General features: G+C 38.1%; 1 protein-coding gene and 1 pseudogene across 2 annotated transcripts in view; one reads left to right on the forward strand and one right to left on the reverse strand.

Annotated features, from left to right (window-relative positions):
- Positions 1 to 1,643: 1,643 nt before the first annotated feature.
- HAUS6 (HAUS augmin like complex subunit 6) overlaps positions 1,644 to 17,607 on the forward strand; it is a 40,984-nt gene continuing 25,020 nt past the window's right edge. The window contains exons 1-7 of one of the 2 annotated variants that reach the window (XM_023758916.1): positions 1,644 to 2,044; positions 8,098 to 8,193; positions 11,197 to 11,275; positions 12,020 to 12,152; positions 13,334 to 13,481; positions 15,953 to 16,018; positions 16,900 to 16,948. In XM_023758916.1, coding sequence (XP_023614684.1) covers positions 1,917 to 2,044; positions 8,098 to 8,193; positions 11,197 to 11,275; positions 12,020 to 12,152; positions 13,334 to 13,481; positions 15,953 to 16,018; positions 16,900 to 16,948 — 699 coding nt within the window. In that variant the 5' untranslated portion in view covers positions 1,644 to 1,916. The remainder of the gene's footprint in view (positions 2,045 to 8,097; positions 8,194 to 11,196; positions 11,276 to 12,019; positions 12,153 to 13,333; positions 13,482 to 15,952; positions 16,019 to 16,899; positions 16,949 to 17,607) is intronic. The other variant, XM_006094803.3, reaches the window with a different exon arrangement.
- LOC111827232 lies at positions 14,699 to 14,843 on the reverse strand (annotated as a pseudogene).

Below are 17,607 nucleotides of genomic sequence, written 5' to 3' on the forward strand. Positions count from 1 at the left end.
TAAACAAACAAATTTGGGACATGGGCACAAGTATGCAGTCCATGACAAAATTATAAATTAGAACTGCATCATTTTGCAAGTCCCAGTGAATTAAAGGTATTTATTTATTTTAAAAATATATTTTTTATTGATTTCAGAGAGGAAGGGAGAGGGAGAGAGAGAAACATCAATGATGAGAGAGAATCATTGATCGGCTGCCTCTTGCACGCCCCCTACTGCATGTGCCCTGACGGGAATCTAACCCGGGACCCTTCAGTCTGCAGGCTGACGCTCTATCCACTGAGCCAAACCAGCTAGGGTGTCAATGGGATTTTGATGGGGATTGCACCATCACCCAATCTTGCCAAAGGGATCATACATGAGTTTGAGCAACCTCTGGATCCAGCTGCCAATTTGAAAATTTGGAGGACAGAGCGAGTGGAACATGTTGAACTGCACTGTGAGGATGCTCTCTGTATGTTAAATTATATTGTTAAAACAAACCAACAAACCTTGGAAAGACAAAAAAAGCCAAGATGAATATAAAAAGGGCGAGACCAAATTATAGTGTGTAGGGAAGCACACTTGGACGGTAAAACTACAAGACAAGGAAAGTAAGTGATTCCTACAAAACTGACAACGGTGGTTGCTTTTTGGCAGAGGGACTGGCTGGAGTTTTACTTTGTCAACATAAGAAATGTCCAAACCTGGAGAGACTTTTTATGAGTTTGAGATACACTGATGACATTGCTGGAAAGCAAGATCTCAGATACTGAGGAGAATGACCGTGTTGCAGTTACTTTTATCTGGAATTAAGGAGGGAACCTAAAGAAGATTACATGAAGGTGGGGAAAAGTAAGGCAGGGAAATCACTATGACTGGATTACTGGATAGTTAAGATATGTGCTCTCCATGGGAATTGCATTTCTGAGGGCGTCGGAAAAAGTGGCATTTTAAAGGTGTGCTAACCTACCATAGACCTAGATTCAGAGGTTAGGTGACTTGTTCAGGGTCACACAGCCAGTGAGAATAGCTGAGGATGGAACCCAGCGCTTTTTCCACTACACGGAGCCACAGTCCAGCACCTACAGCTTTTATCTGAGGAACTAGGTCTATAGCAGCGGTTCTCAACCTGTGGGTCCCGATCCCTTTGGGGGTCGAATGACCCTTTCACAGGGGTCGCCTAAGACCATCGGACAACACATATTGAATATATAATTACACATTGTTTTTGTGATTAATCACTATGCTTTAATTATGTTCAATTTGCAACAATGAAAATACATCCTGCATGTCAGATATTTACATTACGATTCATAACAGTAGCAACATTACAGTTATGAAGTAGCAACGAAAATAACTTTATGGTTAGGGGTCACCACAACATGAGGAACTATATTAAAGGGTCGCGGCATTAGGAAGGTTGAGAACCACTGGTCTATAGGAACAAAAGGAGCCCAAAGCCTAGCATTCACAAAGCCCTAAGCGGCAAAGCCGCTTAAGCGACCTATTGCGATTGCGCAAGCGCAAAAAAGTTCGCTGGCCACGCAATGCCCTGTGGGTCTTGTAGTTTCTCCGCTGGGCCTCGCGGGAAGGGACCGAGGGAAGAGCGCATTGCATGGCGGGAGTTAGAGTCGGCGGAATTCCCTCCTCCCCCGGAAGCCAGGCAGCGCGCGCGGACCGCTCGGCTGGAAGCGCGGGAGTCTCGGTTTGCGGCGGCTTGGGCAGCTGTGCTGAGCTACAGTTAGAGAGCGTTCCGCTTCCCTGGGACTTCACGGCCCTGCGAGGCGAAATGGCCCCGGACTAGAGAGGCCCAGGCGGTGGTAATGCGGGGGCCGCCGCGACCCCAGGCTGCCTGCAGGGAAGGAGCCTGAGGGCGCTCGGAGTCGTGTGGGCCTTTGCTTTCTTCCTTGGTAGTGACAGTGCCGACTCCGAAGATGAGCTTCTCCCGCGGCCCCTCTTTCAAGAAGGAGCATCTTTGGATGTATCTGCAGACGCTCGGCTTCGAGCCAGGCCCAGCCGCCACGGCCTGCGGGAAGGTGGCATCACACGCGCACCTCGGAGTGTAAGGAGGCCGGCGGCGGGGCGGGGCGGGGCGGGCTGGGGGCCTGAGCCCGGCGGGCGGATGACCCGCCCTGGCGCGGACCCGCTGCCTGATGAGTCTAGGCTGGTAGTGTCCTGCCTTCCGGCACCGGCTCCACAGCCTCTGCCCCCGGTGGCTGCCCGCCTAGTGGCTGAGACCATCTGTCAGGCAGCCGTGCCGGGAGCTTCGTAGGGGAATAGACTCTGCGTCTGGGGCACGGCTGGAGGGGCACCTTCCTGCTGCTTTGGTGGTAAAGCTGCGCGGTCTGTGCGCTCGGAGTGGGTGTGTGTGTGTGTGTGTGTGTGTGTGCAAGCCGGTAGTGCAGGGACCTGTGAACAGTATATAACACGCCTGGAGCGCTCAAAGGAGCCTTTCGAGCGGGTTGCTGTTTAGTTTGTAATTTTTACGTTTGAATTAGCAAACAGGCATGCCACACTTAGCAAAAAAACAGAAGGGATTAAGATGAAAAGTAAAAGCCTCTTCCCTACTTTGCCACTAATGTTATGGTTATGATTATGCATCTAAATATTTTGTTTATATTTTTGTGTCTTAACTTATCAGTTTTGTTTTTTACTTTTTAAAATATGTTTTTATTAATTTCAGAGAGGAAGGGAGAGGGAAAGAGAGAGAGCGAAACAGAAATGATGAGAGAGAATCATGGATTCGCCGCTTCCTGCACGCCCTGCCCCCACGGGGATCGCTACCTGAGCATGTGCCCTTGACCAGAATCTAACAGGGACCCTTTAGTCCACAGGCGGATGCTCTGTCCACTGAGCCAAACTGGCGAGGGCTTAATTTACCAATTTTATTTTATTTTATTATTATTTTTTTTAAAAAATATATTTTATTGATTTTTTTACAGAGAGGAAGAGAGAGAGGGATAGAGAGTTAGAAACATCGATGAGAGAGAAACATCGACCAGCTGCCTCCTGCACATCTCCCACTGGGGGTGTGCCCGCAACCAACGTACATGCCCTTGACCGGAATCGAACCCGGGACCCTTCAGTCCGCAGGCCGACGCTCTATCCACTGAGCCAAACCGGTTTCGGCATAATTTACCAATTTTAGACAATATCTGATTTTCCCACTATCGGCCAAGAGAAATTTGGGGTACATTGGCCACCCCCTGTTCTCAAATCTTCCTGATTTAATTATGTTATTTCAGTTCTTCTAGTGGCAGTGTTTTAGCATGTGTTTAGACCTCTATTTCTTTTTTTAAAATAAATCTTTATTCAGATTATTACAGATGTTCCTCTCCCCCCCGCCATAGTTCTCCTCCACCTGGTTCCCACCCCACCCCATGCCCTTACCTCCTGCCACTGTCCTCATACTGCTATTTTTTGTCCAGTCTCTTCCCTCACCTCCCACACCCCCCTCTCCCCGCGAATTGTCAGTCCACTCCCTTTCTATGCCCCTACTTCTATTATATTCACCAGTTTATTCTGTTCATCAGATTTTTTATTCACTTAATTTTTAGATTCACTTGTTGATAGATATTTATTTGTTGTCACTTTGTTGTTCATAATTTTTATCTTTACCTTTTTTTTCTTCCTCTTCTTAAAGAATATCCTTCAGCATTTCATATAATCCTGGTTTGGTGGTGATGAACTCCTTTAGCTTTTTCTTATCTGTGAAGCTCTTTATCTGACCTTCAATTCTACATGATAGCTTTGCAGGGGAGAGTAATCTTGGTTGTAGGTTCTTGAATATTTCTTGCCACTCCCTTCTGGCCTGCAAAGTTCCTCTGCTCTTGTTGCTTCTGCATCTCCTACCCAGTCTCAATGCACTTTTTTCTTTTCTTCTAGTTGTAGAACTTCCACTCAACCAGCTTTCCTGTGGTTCTGGATGATAGTTGTTTTGTCTTTTAGTTGTAGTTTTAATGTGGTTGTGGGGGGCAGTACGTACAGGTTTATACCTTATGCCACCATCTTGGTTCTCTAGACCTCTGTTTCTTGATCTATCAATCTAAAAAATGTCTCTTGATTCTCCACTGTGTAATTTCACCAGGAAGGAAGCTATTATCCATAAGATAATTAGCTCACCTACACTTCCCTGCCCCGCTCTGCCTTCTCCCTTAAGGCTTAGAGATGTGATTAAGTTTTGTTTGGTAACTATTTGTTTAGAAGTTACTGCTATTTCCATGTAGAAGTGTTTTGTTTAGGAGTCTATTTTAAAAATTGATAGTAGTGGATAGCATTTATCAGGTTATGATTATGTATTAGAAAGTACTTCATTTATTTTGCATGATTTGATGCCCCACGGCACAGACTCATTTTCTCTGTACTGTCAAAGATGCTTAGAGCTTCTCCAGGCCTCCACTGAGAATGGTTCTCATTGCCACTACATCCTTCTCTCCAGTGTTTAGCAATCTTAGTTTTCTCTGCTCTGGTTTGTTCCATTGTAATCTGCTTTTGCCTTTGAAATTTAGTAAAATCTGTCAAGTCTGGTCCAGTGATGGCAGTTTTTCTTTCTTTTTCCAACACTGTCATTGATTCCTCCCCCTCCCCCAAGTCTTTAGAATAATTTCAGTGGGTTATTTGGAAATAGATGTCCCATTTGAAATGCTTTAAGCATGAATGTGGCATCAAATTATTTTGAAACATATTTTTATCTTTTTATATAAAAGGCTAATATGCTAAATATCTGTCTGACCGGTAGCTATGATGCGCACTGACCACCAGGGGGCAGACGCTCAACACAGGAGCTGCTGAGCCGCAGTAACTTGGCAGTGGTGGTTCTCGGGTGGCGCACCCCAAAACCAGAGAGGAGGGAGCCTGATTTTTCACGGGGTCAGGGGATTCCACCATCGGCTGTGGGTTATATTGTTGCTGGGGCGCTGTCTGCCCGAATCTGGTTTACTGCACACTCGTGTTTGCGTTCCACACCCTGTACGACAGCAACTTTACAGAGGGCCCTCTCCCACTCCGGGACCCCTTGGGGGATGTCTGAGAGCCGGTTTGGCCCGATCCCTGCAGGCCAGGCCGAGGGACCCCACCTGCCGGAGGGACCCCGCTCACTCCACAGACACCCTTCGAGCCACGGTGCCACCCTAGGTGGGCTCCAGGGCCTGTCTTGCCCAGGCCAGCCCCGCTGGCCACCTTCTAATTAATTTCCATTTCAATGTGCCCAAATCTGTGCACCGGGTCACTAGTTCATTTATATTCATATATGGTAAAATACATTTTTTTGGTGTGCAGTTTTGTCAGTTTCTAGTTTCTGTGAGTATGTAGTTGTGTAGCCACTTATAAAGTTAAAAATACGCTTAATATATAATACAGCCATTTCATTGCTATGTATTTGCCCAAAAGATTTGCATTTTGGAAAAATCATTCTGGTTGCATTACAGAGAATGGATTAAAGTGGGACTCAGGGCATTGGAGTTAGGTAGGCCTAAACCAAGGTAGCAGTGGGAATGGAAAGAAAAGGTGATTTATTCATTTGTTAATTCAACAAATACTACTTGAACACAGTATTGGAACTGGCTGAACAGAATACAGTAGTGAACAGAATAGACAAACTTACCTTGTAGAGTTTTAGTCTAGTGGGTGAACAAATGTCTTCAACAGATATTATTAAAAATTAAAATAAGTGTCAAAGAGAAGAAGCAGGATACTTTGTAAATAAAAATAAGTGTGAGATAATAAGGAGGTAAGATTTGTGCTGAGTACAAACATTTCAAGGACAAAGTTGTTTGACATGTAAGTATGGAAACTTAAAAAAATGTTTTCTCTTGATTTAAAAAATTAATTTACTTATAATTATAGTTGACATGTAGTATTATATTAGTTTTAGGTGTACAACATAGTGATTCAATATTAACATACCTTACAAAGAGATCAACACAATAAATCTAGTAACCATTTGTCACTGTACATGGTTATAGCATGGGAACTTTAACATTAACTCTATTTTTTAAAATCTCAAGATAATAGCTTTATGTATTCATAGAAGGAATACTCACATCTATTTGTCATTCATTCTAGTAACTCACAGCCCATTTTTTAATTGCCTAACTCCTAATCCAGTTTATTTTTAGAGTCTGAAAACAAGGAATTACCAAGTGAGATATTCCTTCAGGTCATTGTTGAAAATGTATTAAACATGAAAATATCTCGGGTTTCTATTCCAAATGTTAAAACTATTTTATAATAGCACATAGAATTCCCTTACATATATTTTATTATGTTCTAATGAGTTTCCTTCTTTATTATAATGGCTTCGGTTTCTTCTGAGACCTTTCCTTTATAGTTATTTGATTTTATTGCTTTTAACTTCTCTTGATACTGGAGTTGTATCCATGTAAATTACTTTTTTTGGGGGGGGGGGCAAATGACCTTTTCATAATAGGTTAATGGGGGAGCACTCGTAATTTTTTATCTGTAACTTCCACAGGTTCTTTCCTTCTTTGATGTAAGCATTAACTTCTATTAGGATATATGTTCCTTTTTTATCCCTTGCTTATCCAGAGATCTTAAAATGCTTTTGTTAATTTTCCATACTACTACCCACACTTCACTGGCAAGACTTTGAAAAGTGGTGGCTCTCCCTCCATGCCAATTTTGAGTTGTTTTGCCTTGGGAATTGTCAAAGTCAAGCTTAAAATCCTCCAGGCGGGCTATGCAGCAGAGCATGGTTTCCGAGGTGGGTCTTCTCTGCCCCAGAAGAAGTTCAGAAAACTCTTCCTCCTAGCCTGGGTAGTCCCCAAAGCCTGAATTTCCCACTCCTACCAGACACCTCCACAGCTGGGGTCCCCGGAGGGGTGTGAGGAGGGGACATGGACCATAGAGCAGTAGCTCATGACCCTGACCTAGAGGTTGCCTAATACCTGTGTGACATTTTTTTTTAATTGTTTTATTGCTTAAAGTATTATAAAGGGTATTACATATATCTCCTTTTTCCCCTGCCCTTGACATTCCCCGGGCCTCCCCTACCCCCCAGTGTCTTTTGTCCATTGGTTATGCTTATATGCATGCATGTAAGTCCTTCGGTTGATACTGTGTGACATTTCTTACAAGGCTTAGGTTTTGTTTTGTTTTTTACATACTGTATTTTTTTTTTTTAAGTTTTTGTCTTGATTAGTTAGGGAAATCAGTACAATAAAAACTCTTAAGGGGATTGCTAGAATTACATTATAAGGATGGTTCTAGGAATAAAATGTAATAGTAAAGACCCTAGACTCTGGGGTCAGGTAACATACTGCAAATCACTGCTTTTCCATTCCTGTCATGTAATTTTGGGCAAATTGTCTATTCTCTCTAAAGTTTACATTTCTTCATCTGTTTAATGGATATAATCCAACTACTTTTTACTATCATTAAGATTAAATAAAATAATCCATGTTAAAGCAATTGGCACAGTACTTAACCTCATATGATCGTGTTAAAAATTAGATAAGTTACTACCTATAAAAGGCTTAAGGTAATATTTGGAAATAATAAATTCAATAAATATTAGCTGTTTTTTTATTGTTATTCAGTAAATGTTGGTTGGTATCATTAGCTTCCTTGTATCATAGTCCATGCATGGTATTCTCCACCTAATTAGCCTTTCCTTTTTTTTTTTTGAGTGTTCTCACTCTAAGTTTTCTTTTATTTGATCTGTTCTTTCAGAATCAGAAATAAAACTTGTATTTTTTTTTGTTTTTTTAAAAATATATTTTATTGACTTTTTACAGAGAGGAAGGGAGAGGGATATAGAGTTAGAAACATCGATGAGAAACACTGATTAGCTGCCTCCTGCACACTCCCTACTGGGTATGTGCCAGCAACCAAGGTACATGCCCTTGACTGGAATCGAACCTGGGACCCTTGAGTCCGCAGGCCGACGCTCTATCCACTGAGCCAAACCAGTTAGGGCTGTTTTTCTTAACTTGTTGTAAAAATGTACATGAATGAGAAAAGTTAGTTTGCCTTGATCTCTTGAAGAGAATTAAAAATATTAATTGTGTCAAACTCTTATAAAGCTTTTGATGATATTTAGTTTTATTAACCATTTTTCTTTTTGTCCCCTGCTTTTATTTCTTTTTAAACAATTAGGAACATGTTCGACAAGCCAAACCGTGATGCCTTTCAAATAGTGTCTTATTTCTTGTTTCAAACGCTGGACCAGTCTCTGACCAAAGAAGTTTTCAAGTGAGTAAAACCTTAAAAAAAAAAAAAAAACTTTTTTTTTTTTTTTTTGGTAACTAGTCATTCTCAAATTTGAAAAGGGACTATGTCTTGATAAAAGCTAGGATTTCAACTTTGGCCTTTCAGTATTATTTTGAATTGATAAATCAGGTTTGAGTCGTATAAATTTGGTGCTTATCCTTTATAAACCTGAGTAATCTTTGTTTGGTACTAATCTTAAAAATCATATACTTCATAGGTAAGTTAGATTTTGTTTTATAAAATTGGTTCCTAACATTCTTTATAATCTTTTTTTTAAAAAATATATTTTTATTGACTTCAGAGAGGAAGAAAGAGGGAGAGAGAGAATCATGGATCAGCTGCCTCCCACAAGTCCCCCATTGGGGATTGAGCCCACAACCCAGGCATGTGCCCTTGACCGGAATTGAACCTGGGACTTTTCAGTTTGCAGGCTGACACTCTATCCACTGAATCAAACTGGCTAGGGCTTCATAATCTTAATTATTAGGCAAAACAATGAACTGGTACGAATTTATATACTCAGTTTTTTATTTTATTTTATTAAGTCTTTATTGTTCAGATTATTACATTGGTTCCTCTTTTTTCCCACCATACCTCCCCTCCACCCAGTTCCCACCCCACCCTCTGCCCTCACTCCCCACCCACTGTCCTAATCCATAGGTGCATGATTATTGTCCAATCTCTTCCCGCACCCCCCACACCCTTCCCCCCACCCCCAAGAATAGTCAGTCCATTCCCTTTCTATGTCCCTGATTCTATTATAATCACCAGTTCATACTGTTCATCAGATTATTTATTCACTTGATTTTTAGATTCACTTGTTGATAGATGTGTATTTGTTGTTCATAATTTTTATCTTTACCTTTTTCTTCTTCCTCTTCTTAAAGAATACCTTTCAGCATTTCATATAATACTGGTTTGGTGGTGATGAACTCCTTTAGCTTTTTCTTACCTGTGAAGCTCTTTATCTGACCTTCACTTCTGAATGATAGCTTTGCTGGATAAAGTAATCTTGGTTGTAGGTTCTTGCTATTCATCACTTTGAATATTTCTTGCCACTCTCTTCTGGCCTGCATAGTTTCTGTTGAGAAATCAGCTGACAGTCGTATGGGTACTCCCTTGTAGGTAACTGACTTTTTTTCTCTTGCTGCTTTTAAGATTCTCTCTTTGTCTTTTGCTCTTGGCATTTTAATTATGATGTGTCTTGGTGTGGTCCTCTTGGGATTCCTTTTGTTTGGGGTTCTCTGCGCTTCCTGGACTTGTAAGTCTATTTCTTTCACCAGGTAGGGGAAGTTTTCTGTCATTATTTCTTCAAATAGGTTTTCAATATCTTGCCCTCTCTATATACTCAGTTTTGCTTACTTTTTTCTTTTTGTTAATTACCCCCTGCCTTATTCCTTTTATTGTAGGCACTGTTATTTGCTTTGTCTATTTTTACTTTCCAGGTTTCTGTAAATCCTTATTATTTTTATTACTGATATATATATATATTAGAGTGTCAAGTGCTATAAGCAAAAATAATTTCTATTAAGTTTAGCCTATCTCTATATATAAAAGGCTAATATGCTAAGTGTTTGACCATTGAACTGGTAGCTATGATGCACACTGACCACCAGGGGCAGACGCTCAATGCACAGGCATGGAAACATGGAACATACTGATGAATCTCAGAAGGAAGGGTCTGGGGGGAGGGCGGGAAGAGATTAATCGAAGATCTTATATGCATACTAGAGGCCCCTTGGCCTGGTCTGTGCCCTTTTGCAATCCGGGACCCCTCAGGGAAACCACTGGTGCACAAATCCATGCACTGGGCCTCTACTTGTTATATAGTGTTGAATATTAAATAGTTTAGGAAGGAGATTAAAATGTGAATACCCACTAGCCTTGGTTCCAAGTTATTTTGCATGTGATTTAGGTTTCTTTTGTCAGAAAAAGTGTTCACGTTTGTTTCAGTGTTTATATTCTGTCATCATCCTCAACATGAAAAAGCAATAAGTAAGTATATTGTTTAGGGCATTGTTTCATTTTTGATAATTTTTTCTTAATATTTTGCCTTCAGTTAAGGTTATGAATGATCAGGAGAACAGATATATTTGAAACATTTTTTTGGAAATTTTTATCATTACGATATAGGGCTTCCTCTGTTCAAAACAGACTTTCTGATTCCTCCCTCCAATTATAAACAAAATAAAACTCATTTTAAACAATTCAGAAAATACAGAAAAATGTAATGAAGGATGTAGAAATTATTCCTAAACCCACCAACCAGAGAATACCTGTTGACATTTCAGCCTTCCAATCTTTTTTCTATGCATACTAATTTTTTCTATTAATATAGAACGTATGATATGCTATAGAAATTAAAAAAACAAACAAACATGGGGTCCTAAAATACCTCAGAATAAAAATTTAGATAAAATTGATTGTTAGGGGAAAGCAGTAGGTAAATTTAAGTCTGTTAGTTTTTAACTAAAACACTGGCAAAGCTTTTCTTTTTTTAATAATTTTATATCTTTTTTATCCACAAAACAGTAGTACCCACTGACTGTAATATAGATTATCTTTTGGAGTCAGAAACTCTCATGGCATTTCTTCTCATGTGGTCTTCACGTGTAACCATTGATATTTCTCTTTTGTTTCTAGGCTTAACATACTAACTTACTTATACCTTCTTTATGTGTTAGTCCAGTAATCCATTGAGAGTATTCTCATCTTTAGCTGATTTTTAGTAATAATAAGAGTGATTAATTCCTTCATTTAATATATATATATATTTATTGGTTATTCACACGAAACTGAACTCAACCCCATAGATATTTATAAAGAAAAAGACCCACTTTCTCACAGGTTGGTGTCTCTCCTTAGTTGAAATCTATGAATGCTAGCCTTGATTCGTTTAACATTATTGTTTTTAGTATGGGAGAGAAATTTTTGTTGAGTTGTCTTTTTGTTCGTAATTCTAATGATTTTATTTTTGTTTTTAAGAGTTTGTTGGCCTCCATTTGACCAAAAAAGTGATACTGAATTCCGGAAACTTTGCTGTGACTGGTTAAAAAAAATTTCTGTAAGTATTCTCTTTCTGGAAAATGAAAACTTTAAGAGGTTAAAAAATACATTAGTTTTTTTTCTGGCTTTCTTGAGGTATAATTGTATCTTTTTTAGAGGTGAAAAAAATATATTGTGTTTTCTTTTTTTAAAATTGATTTCAGAGAGAGGAAGGGAGAAGGAGATAGAGATAGAAATTTCAATGATGAAAAAAAAAAATAAATTGGCTGCCTCCTGCATGCCCCCTACTGGGGATGGAACTGGCAACCTAGGCATGTGACCTGTCTGGGAATCCAAACATGACCTCCTGGTTCATGGGTCGATGCTCAACCACTGAGCTACATCAGCAGGGCCTAGAGGTGAAATATTTTTAATGCTTTTATGCAAACGTATAAGCAAGATTAATTAGAATAATACTTTTTATGGTTTTTGAATGGGATTTCTGTATATTTCTAAAAAACCACTTTTGCTGGCTAGGTGCATTGGAAATAGGTTTTTGATTCCTTGGAGTCAGTTTTTATTTAAAGAAAATTTTTTTGATTATAGATTATTTTAACTTGTGTCCCCAAATAGTGTCAATAATTGTAGGGTTATATTGTAATTACCTTTTTGTGACAAGTCCACCAAAATTTTAGAATGATTCCAATATTAAACTTTGGATTCAAATGGAATAATCCTCATCAATTCTATTATGCTTCAAAAGTTTGATGTGAATATAAAGGTTATTGTTGATAAGTACTTCAAATTATTTATTTTTTCCTAGGTGGAATGTGGAAATAACTTTCCTCAAGTTGTTGGTTCACTATTTCTTTCTCCTGGTGGTCCTAAGTTTATTCACCTAATGTATCATTTTGCAAGATTTGTTGCAATAAAATATATAAAAACACATTCCAAAAGTAAGTTAAACTTATAGTAGGAATTCTTTTTGTTTTGTTTCTTACGTATTTATTCTTTGCAGTTTGCAAATCATCAATGATAAGATAAAAATATTAAGTAACCACAGAAGGCTAATAGTTAATGTTCTATTAGAATTATAGTTTGAAATAATGGATATAAGTAAAAATTCAAATTATTTTAGTATGTTCTAATACAGAGGTTGGGAAATATTTTCTATATAAGGCCAGATAGTAAATATTTTTGACTTTGTGGACCATACAGGGTCTCTGTCATATATACCTCTCTGTGTTTTATTTTTTAATTTTAATTTAATTTAAAAAATAGTTTTATTGATTTCAGAGAGGAAGGGAGAGGGAAACAGAAACATCAGTGATGAGAGAGAATCATTGATTGGCTGCCTTCTGCACGCCCCACACTGGGGATCTAGCCTGCAACCTGGACATGGGCCCCGACCGGGAATTGAGCCGTGACCTTCTGGTTCATAGGTCAGCGCTTAGTCACTGATCCACCGGGCCTACTTTTTAAAAAATTTTAATACAACCCTTTAAAAATGTGGAAAGTATTCCTTGCTTGTTGCTGACCTCAGAAAAACAGCCAGTGGACCAAATAAGACCTGCAAATTATAGCTTGCCTCTAATACACTGTATTAAATGTTGTGTTGAATGTGTGGGAGATTTATTTTGGCTACTGGTAATGTGTGGGAATTTTTTGTTACAAGTTGCAGTTTTAAAGGGATTTGATCTATTTGCAAATTCATAGAAACAAAATACATATTGGATTTTTAATCTGAGACTTAGAATGCTACTTGTAGCATATTAAATATACTCTGTTTATTTGGTTTATGCTAATAAAACATGGACAGGAAAATACAGAAAAGTTGATTCAGTAAACCGTACCCATCTTCCAATTTCTAGAGATTACCATTGTTGACGTTTTGGTTTATTTTCTTTTAGTTTTTTATTTGTAGTATACATATATATATTTCTGGGTTTTAATTATTTTGAATAGGTAATATTTGTGTATGTGGTATGCCAGCTTTTAAGGAGTTGTTATATGAGGCTGTTAATCTCTTTAAAAATAAAAAATAAATAATAAGTAAATTATAATTAATAAAAGCCAGCAGTTTTAATATTTATTAGCTTATAAGTCTAAGTTTTCTATGATCTTGTGTTCCATATAGATTCATTCAAACATGTTGCAGAGACATTTAATTTAAAGCCACAAGATTTGCACATGTGCATTGCCAGGTCCCATGTAGCACGTAACAGATTTTTACAGATTTTACAAAGACAAGATTTTGTTTTCCAGAAGTATCAAGAAAATGCACAGTAAGTAATACTTTGATAGTTAGAAATGGAAAATTCTTTTCTTTTTGTATAAATGTCATTAGTATGCCTTCAGTGGTAGTAATCCATGTTTACTTCAAAACTCTGTGCTGTTATCTTTCCATTTGAAAGCCAGATAACTTCTGAATAAAATGTTTTAAACTTTAGGTAAACTGTAAATGAAAGTTTAGAGAAAAGGAAAAGGTCACTTTAGTTTAAAATTTTAATTTCTTAGGAGTTTTTTCTTTTAACTTGGAGATATGTTTTTAAGATGTATACTGTTCATTCTATTTTGTATCCTTTTTTATCTTAATATTTCATTCTGTAAATTTTTCCATATTTCCATAGTTATTATTTTTAATGACCATTTAATAGTTTGCTGAGTATCTATTAAGTAGATATTCCTTTAAGTAGGTATTCCATAGTTTCTTTAACCATTTTATACTATTTTATGTTTAGGGTTATCTCTTCAGCAGATTTGTTTTTAGGTTTGTGTTAAACAAGATAGGCAAGGTTCTTAGTCTCAAAATAGTTTGTGTCTAAGTTTTACAATTATTAACAACTTCAGTAAGATACCTTTTTTCTTCTTCTGATAAGATACCTTTTAAAATGCTGTGTTATCATTAAAGCTACAAAATTATTATTTTTTTATTTTTATTTTTTCTGAACCCAGAAAAAGACAGATGCTCATATATTATTATTAGCTACAACTGTGCCAGGCTCCATTTTAAGTGCTTCTCATGTTTTATTTTTTTCCAACTTATATGCACTATTACTAAAACTCACTTTTTAGGCGAGAAACAGGCAGGTTAAATGCATCTAAGATCACACTGACAGTTAAATGGCAGAGACTCAGGATTTGAACATTCTGGCTCCTGAGAATACATGATTCACAGTAATTGCCCTCTGAAATAATTCCAATATTACCATACTAGATCCCCACCCAATTTTCTGAAAGCAAATAGTGACCCACTTATTATTCTCATAGCACCCAGTTTTATGTGCAGAATAACATATATCCACTAAAACTGTTAGGTGGCATGTTCACTCTTAATGGAGTTGTACTAGAACTACCTGCTTACTGTTAATCTACAGGTTACTAGAGCAATCACAGCTCCACAAACTTTAAAACTACACCCCTAAGCCTGTTAATATTAGTAATTTACTTATGAGACCAGTGTTTCTGATCTTTTCCCCTCCAAGACCTAGTAATTATCATTTTATGTGCCTCAGACTTGAAACAGCTCTAGCCACCGACAGAGGTATCAAGCTAGGATGAACTAAGGACTGTACATCTGCTTTGCCCCTGACTGATGTAAGAGCAACACCACCAATCAGGTGTCTCCTTGCCCATTGCCAGGGGCAAAATTATTTTTTTAAAATATATTTTTATTGACTTTCAGAGAGTAAGGGAGAAGGGGAGAGAGAGAAACATCAATCATGAAAGAGAATCATTGATTGGCTGCCTCCTGCACACCCCCTACTGGGGATCAAGCCTGCAACCTGGGCATGTGCCCTTGACCGGAATCAAATCTGGGATCCTTCAGTCCGCAGGCAGATGCTCTCCACTGAGCCAAATCAGTATACAAAATCTTTTGATACTATCTCAAAGCTGCAATATTGCTTGACTGTCTTAGATAATATTAAAATTTATCCCCTAGGAATGTGAGACAAGGATAAGAGGGCAGAGTAATTTTATTGACGTCCAACATTTTTACGTGAAGTCAGAGAGTACATGAGTCAAAAAGTCCTTGGTCCATCTCAATAGCAGCCTGTATGTTAAATCCTGGGACTCTAGAAGGGAGTGTAGAGTCTGTTAGCTGGTTGCGGGGTATATTTGGAAGAAGCCTTGAGCAAACATATGGAAGGGGGAAAATATTAAAGTAACTCTACTGTTTAATTATAATGGAATTATAGGTGGATCCTGACTTACAGTGGCTAGACTTAAGATATGGTGACTTTATGATGGTGTGAAAGTGATATGCACTCACTAGAAACTGTACTTGGAATTTTGAATTTTGATTGCTCCTGGGCTGATGGTATGTGGTATGATACTCTTTTGCGAGGGCAGTGGTAGCGAGCCACAGCTCTTACACAGGCACACATCACAGGGTAAATAACGGATACTCTGCACTTAACTCTGTTGCCAGCGTTTTTTGGATATTGTGTTTTAAGTTTTCACATCCCATCATGTCAACAAAATGCCCATTTGTGCCTCTTGTTTCTGGTAAGCAGAAGGGTAAGGCAATTACTCTTAAGATAAAACTCAAGAGAATTGCCCAAGTGTAGGCTAAGTAAGTGTTCTGAGCACATTTAAGGTAGACTATGCTAAGCTATAATGTTCAGTAGGTTAGGTGTATGAAATAGATTTTTGACTTACGATATTTTCAACTTGTGATGGGCTTATCAGGATGTAACCCCATCATAAGTTGAGGAGCATATGTAGAGTTGTCATTTTATACATTTTCTTACAGATTATTAGATGAAGAAGTACGAAATTTGAGATCAGAATATATAGGACTACAAAACCAAATGAAAAAGTAAGTGACTTGTAGAGCTGGAAGTTGCTTTATATATTAGTTTAGCTATTGCATTTTACAGGTGAGAAACTGAGAGTCTCAGAAACATAAATAATAGCAATAGTTAGATGATGATAGGTATAGAATATAATTCTGATTCCTAGTCCAGTTCTTCTAATAAATTATTGCTTTGAGCTAGAATTTTATTTTTGTTTTAAATGGAATGATTGTTAGTGGGTGGTTTTGCTGATCAGTTAACTCTTTGGATGGTAAATTAACGTGATTTTTTTTTTTTAAATCTTCATCTGAGGATATTTTTCCATTGATTTTTAGAGAGAGTGGAAGGGAGGGGGAGAGAGAGACAGAGAGAGAAAAATTGATATGAGAGAGATACATCAATTGGTTTTTCTCCCGCATGTACCCTGACGAGGGCTGGAGGCAGCCTGCAACTGAAGTACGTGCCCTTGACTGGTATCGAACCCAGGACCTGTTAGTCTGCAGGCTGATGCTCTATCCACTCAGCCAAACCAGCTAGGGCTACCATGTGATTTTTAAAATGACTAATGGGCCTGGAGATTGTTATGCTGAGTGAAATAAGCCAGTCAGAGAGACAAATACCATATGATCTCACTTACATGTGAAATTTACTGAACAAAATAGAAACAGAAGCATGGATACTGGAACAGACTGACAGCTGTCAGGGAAGCGGGGAGGGGAGGACTGGATGAAAGAAGCCAAAGAACATATATGCATAACCCATAGACACAGACAACAGTGTGATTGATGACCAGAGGGAAGGGGAAGCAGGGGAAAAATTACGGGGGAAATGGGGACATCTGTAATAGTGTCAACAATAAAAATAAAGTTTAAAAATATGACTAATGAGATTAATTTTTAACTAGCATGGAACCTTATGATGACCAAAGTGATATACAAGAAAAAATTCAAAAGGTGAGACAGCTTTTGAAGAGAGAAATGTAATCTTTCTTACTTTTGTGATAGTATTTTTTGTGATAGTATTTATTCTTATTATAAGTGTTATATATGTAAAGGTATCAACAAGGGTGCCTCTAAAATGTTTGAATATGTTGGGAAAAAACAGAAGCAGCTTTAAATATGGTTAAAGTCATGCCAGCAAGAAAAGTTTGGTTTGATTGTAACTTAATCAGTAGTAGTTATCAAAATAAAATATATTAACGGAAAGGAGATGTTAAGTATGGAAGAAAAATGAGAAGCAAAATTGAAGCTGGTTGGTAATAGAGAGTAATCTGGCAGACATAAATGGTCGAAGGCTTTAGAGCAAGCATGTCAAGCTCATGGCCCTCGGGTTGCATGCGTCCCACAATGAATATTTTTGCCGTCCAGCCAATATAACGGTATGTAAGAAACATTTTAATAAAAATTTTGTAACTTAATTTTTACAATATCTTGTTATACATAATTATTATTATTTTTTTTAAAATATATTTTATTGATTTTTTACAGAGAGGAAGGGAGAGAGATAGAGAGTCAGAAACATCGATGAGAGAGAAACATCAGCTGCCTCCTGCACACCCCCCACTGGGGATGTGCCCGCAACCCAGGTACATGCCCTTGACCGGAATCGAACC

This window comes from Myotis lucifugus, unplaced genomic scaffold, assembly GCF_000147115.1.
Source record: "Myotis lucifugus unplaced genomic scaffold, Myoluc2.0 scaffold_144, whole genome shotgun sequence".
Taxonomy (NCBI): Eukaryota; Metazoa; Chordata; class Mammalia; order Chiroptera; family Vespertilionidae; genus Myotis; species Myotis lucifugus.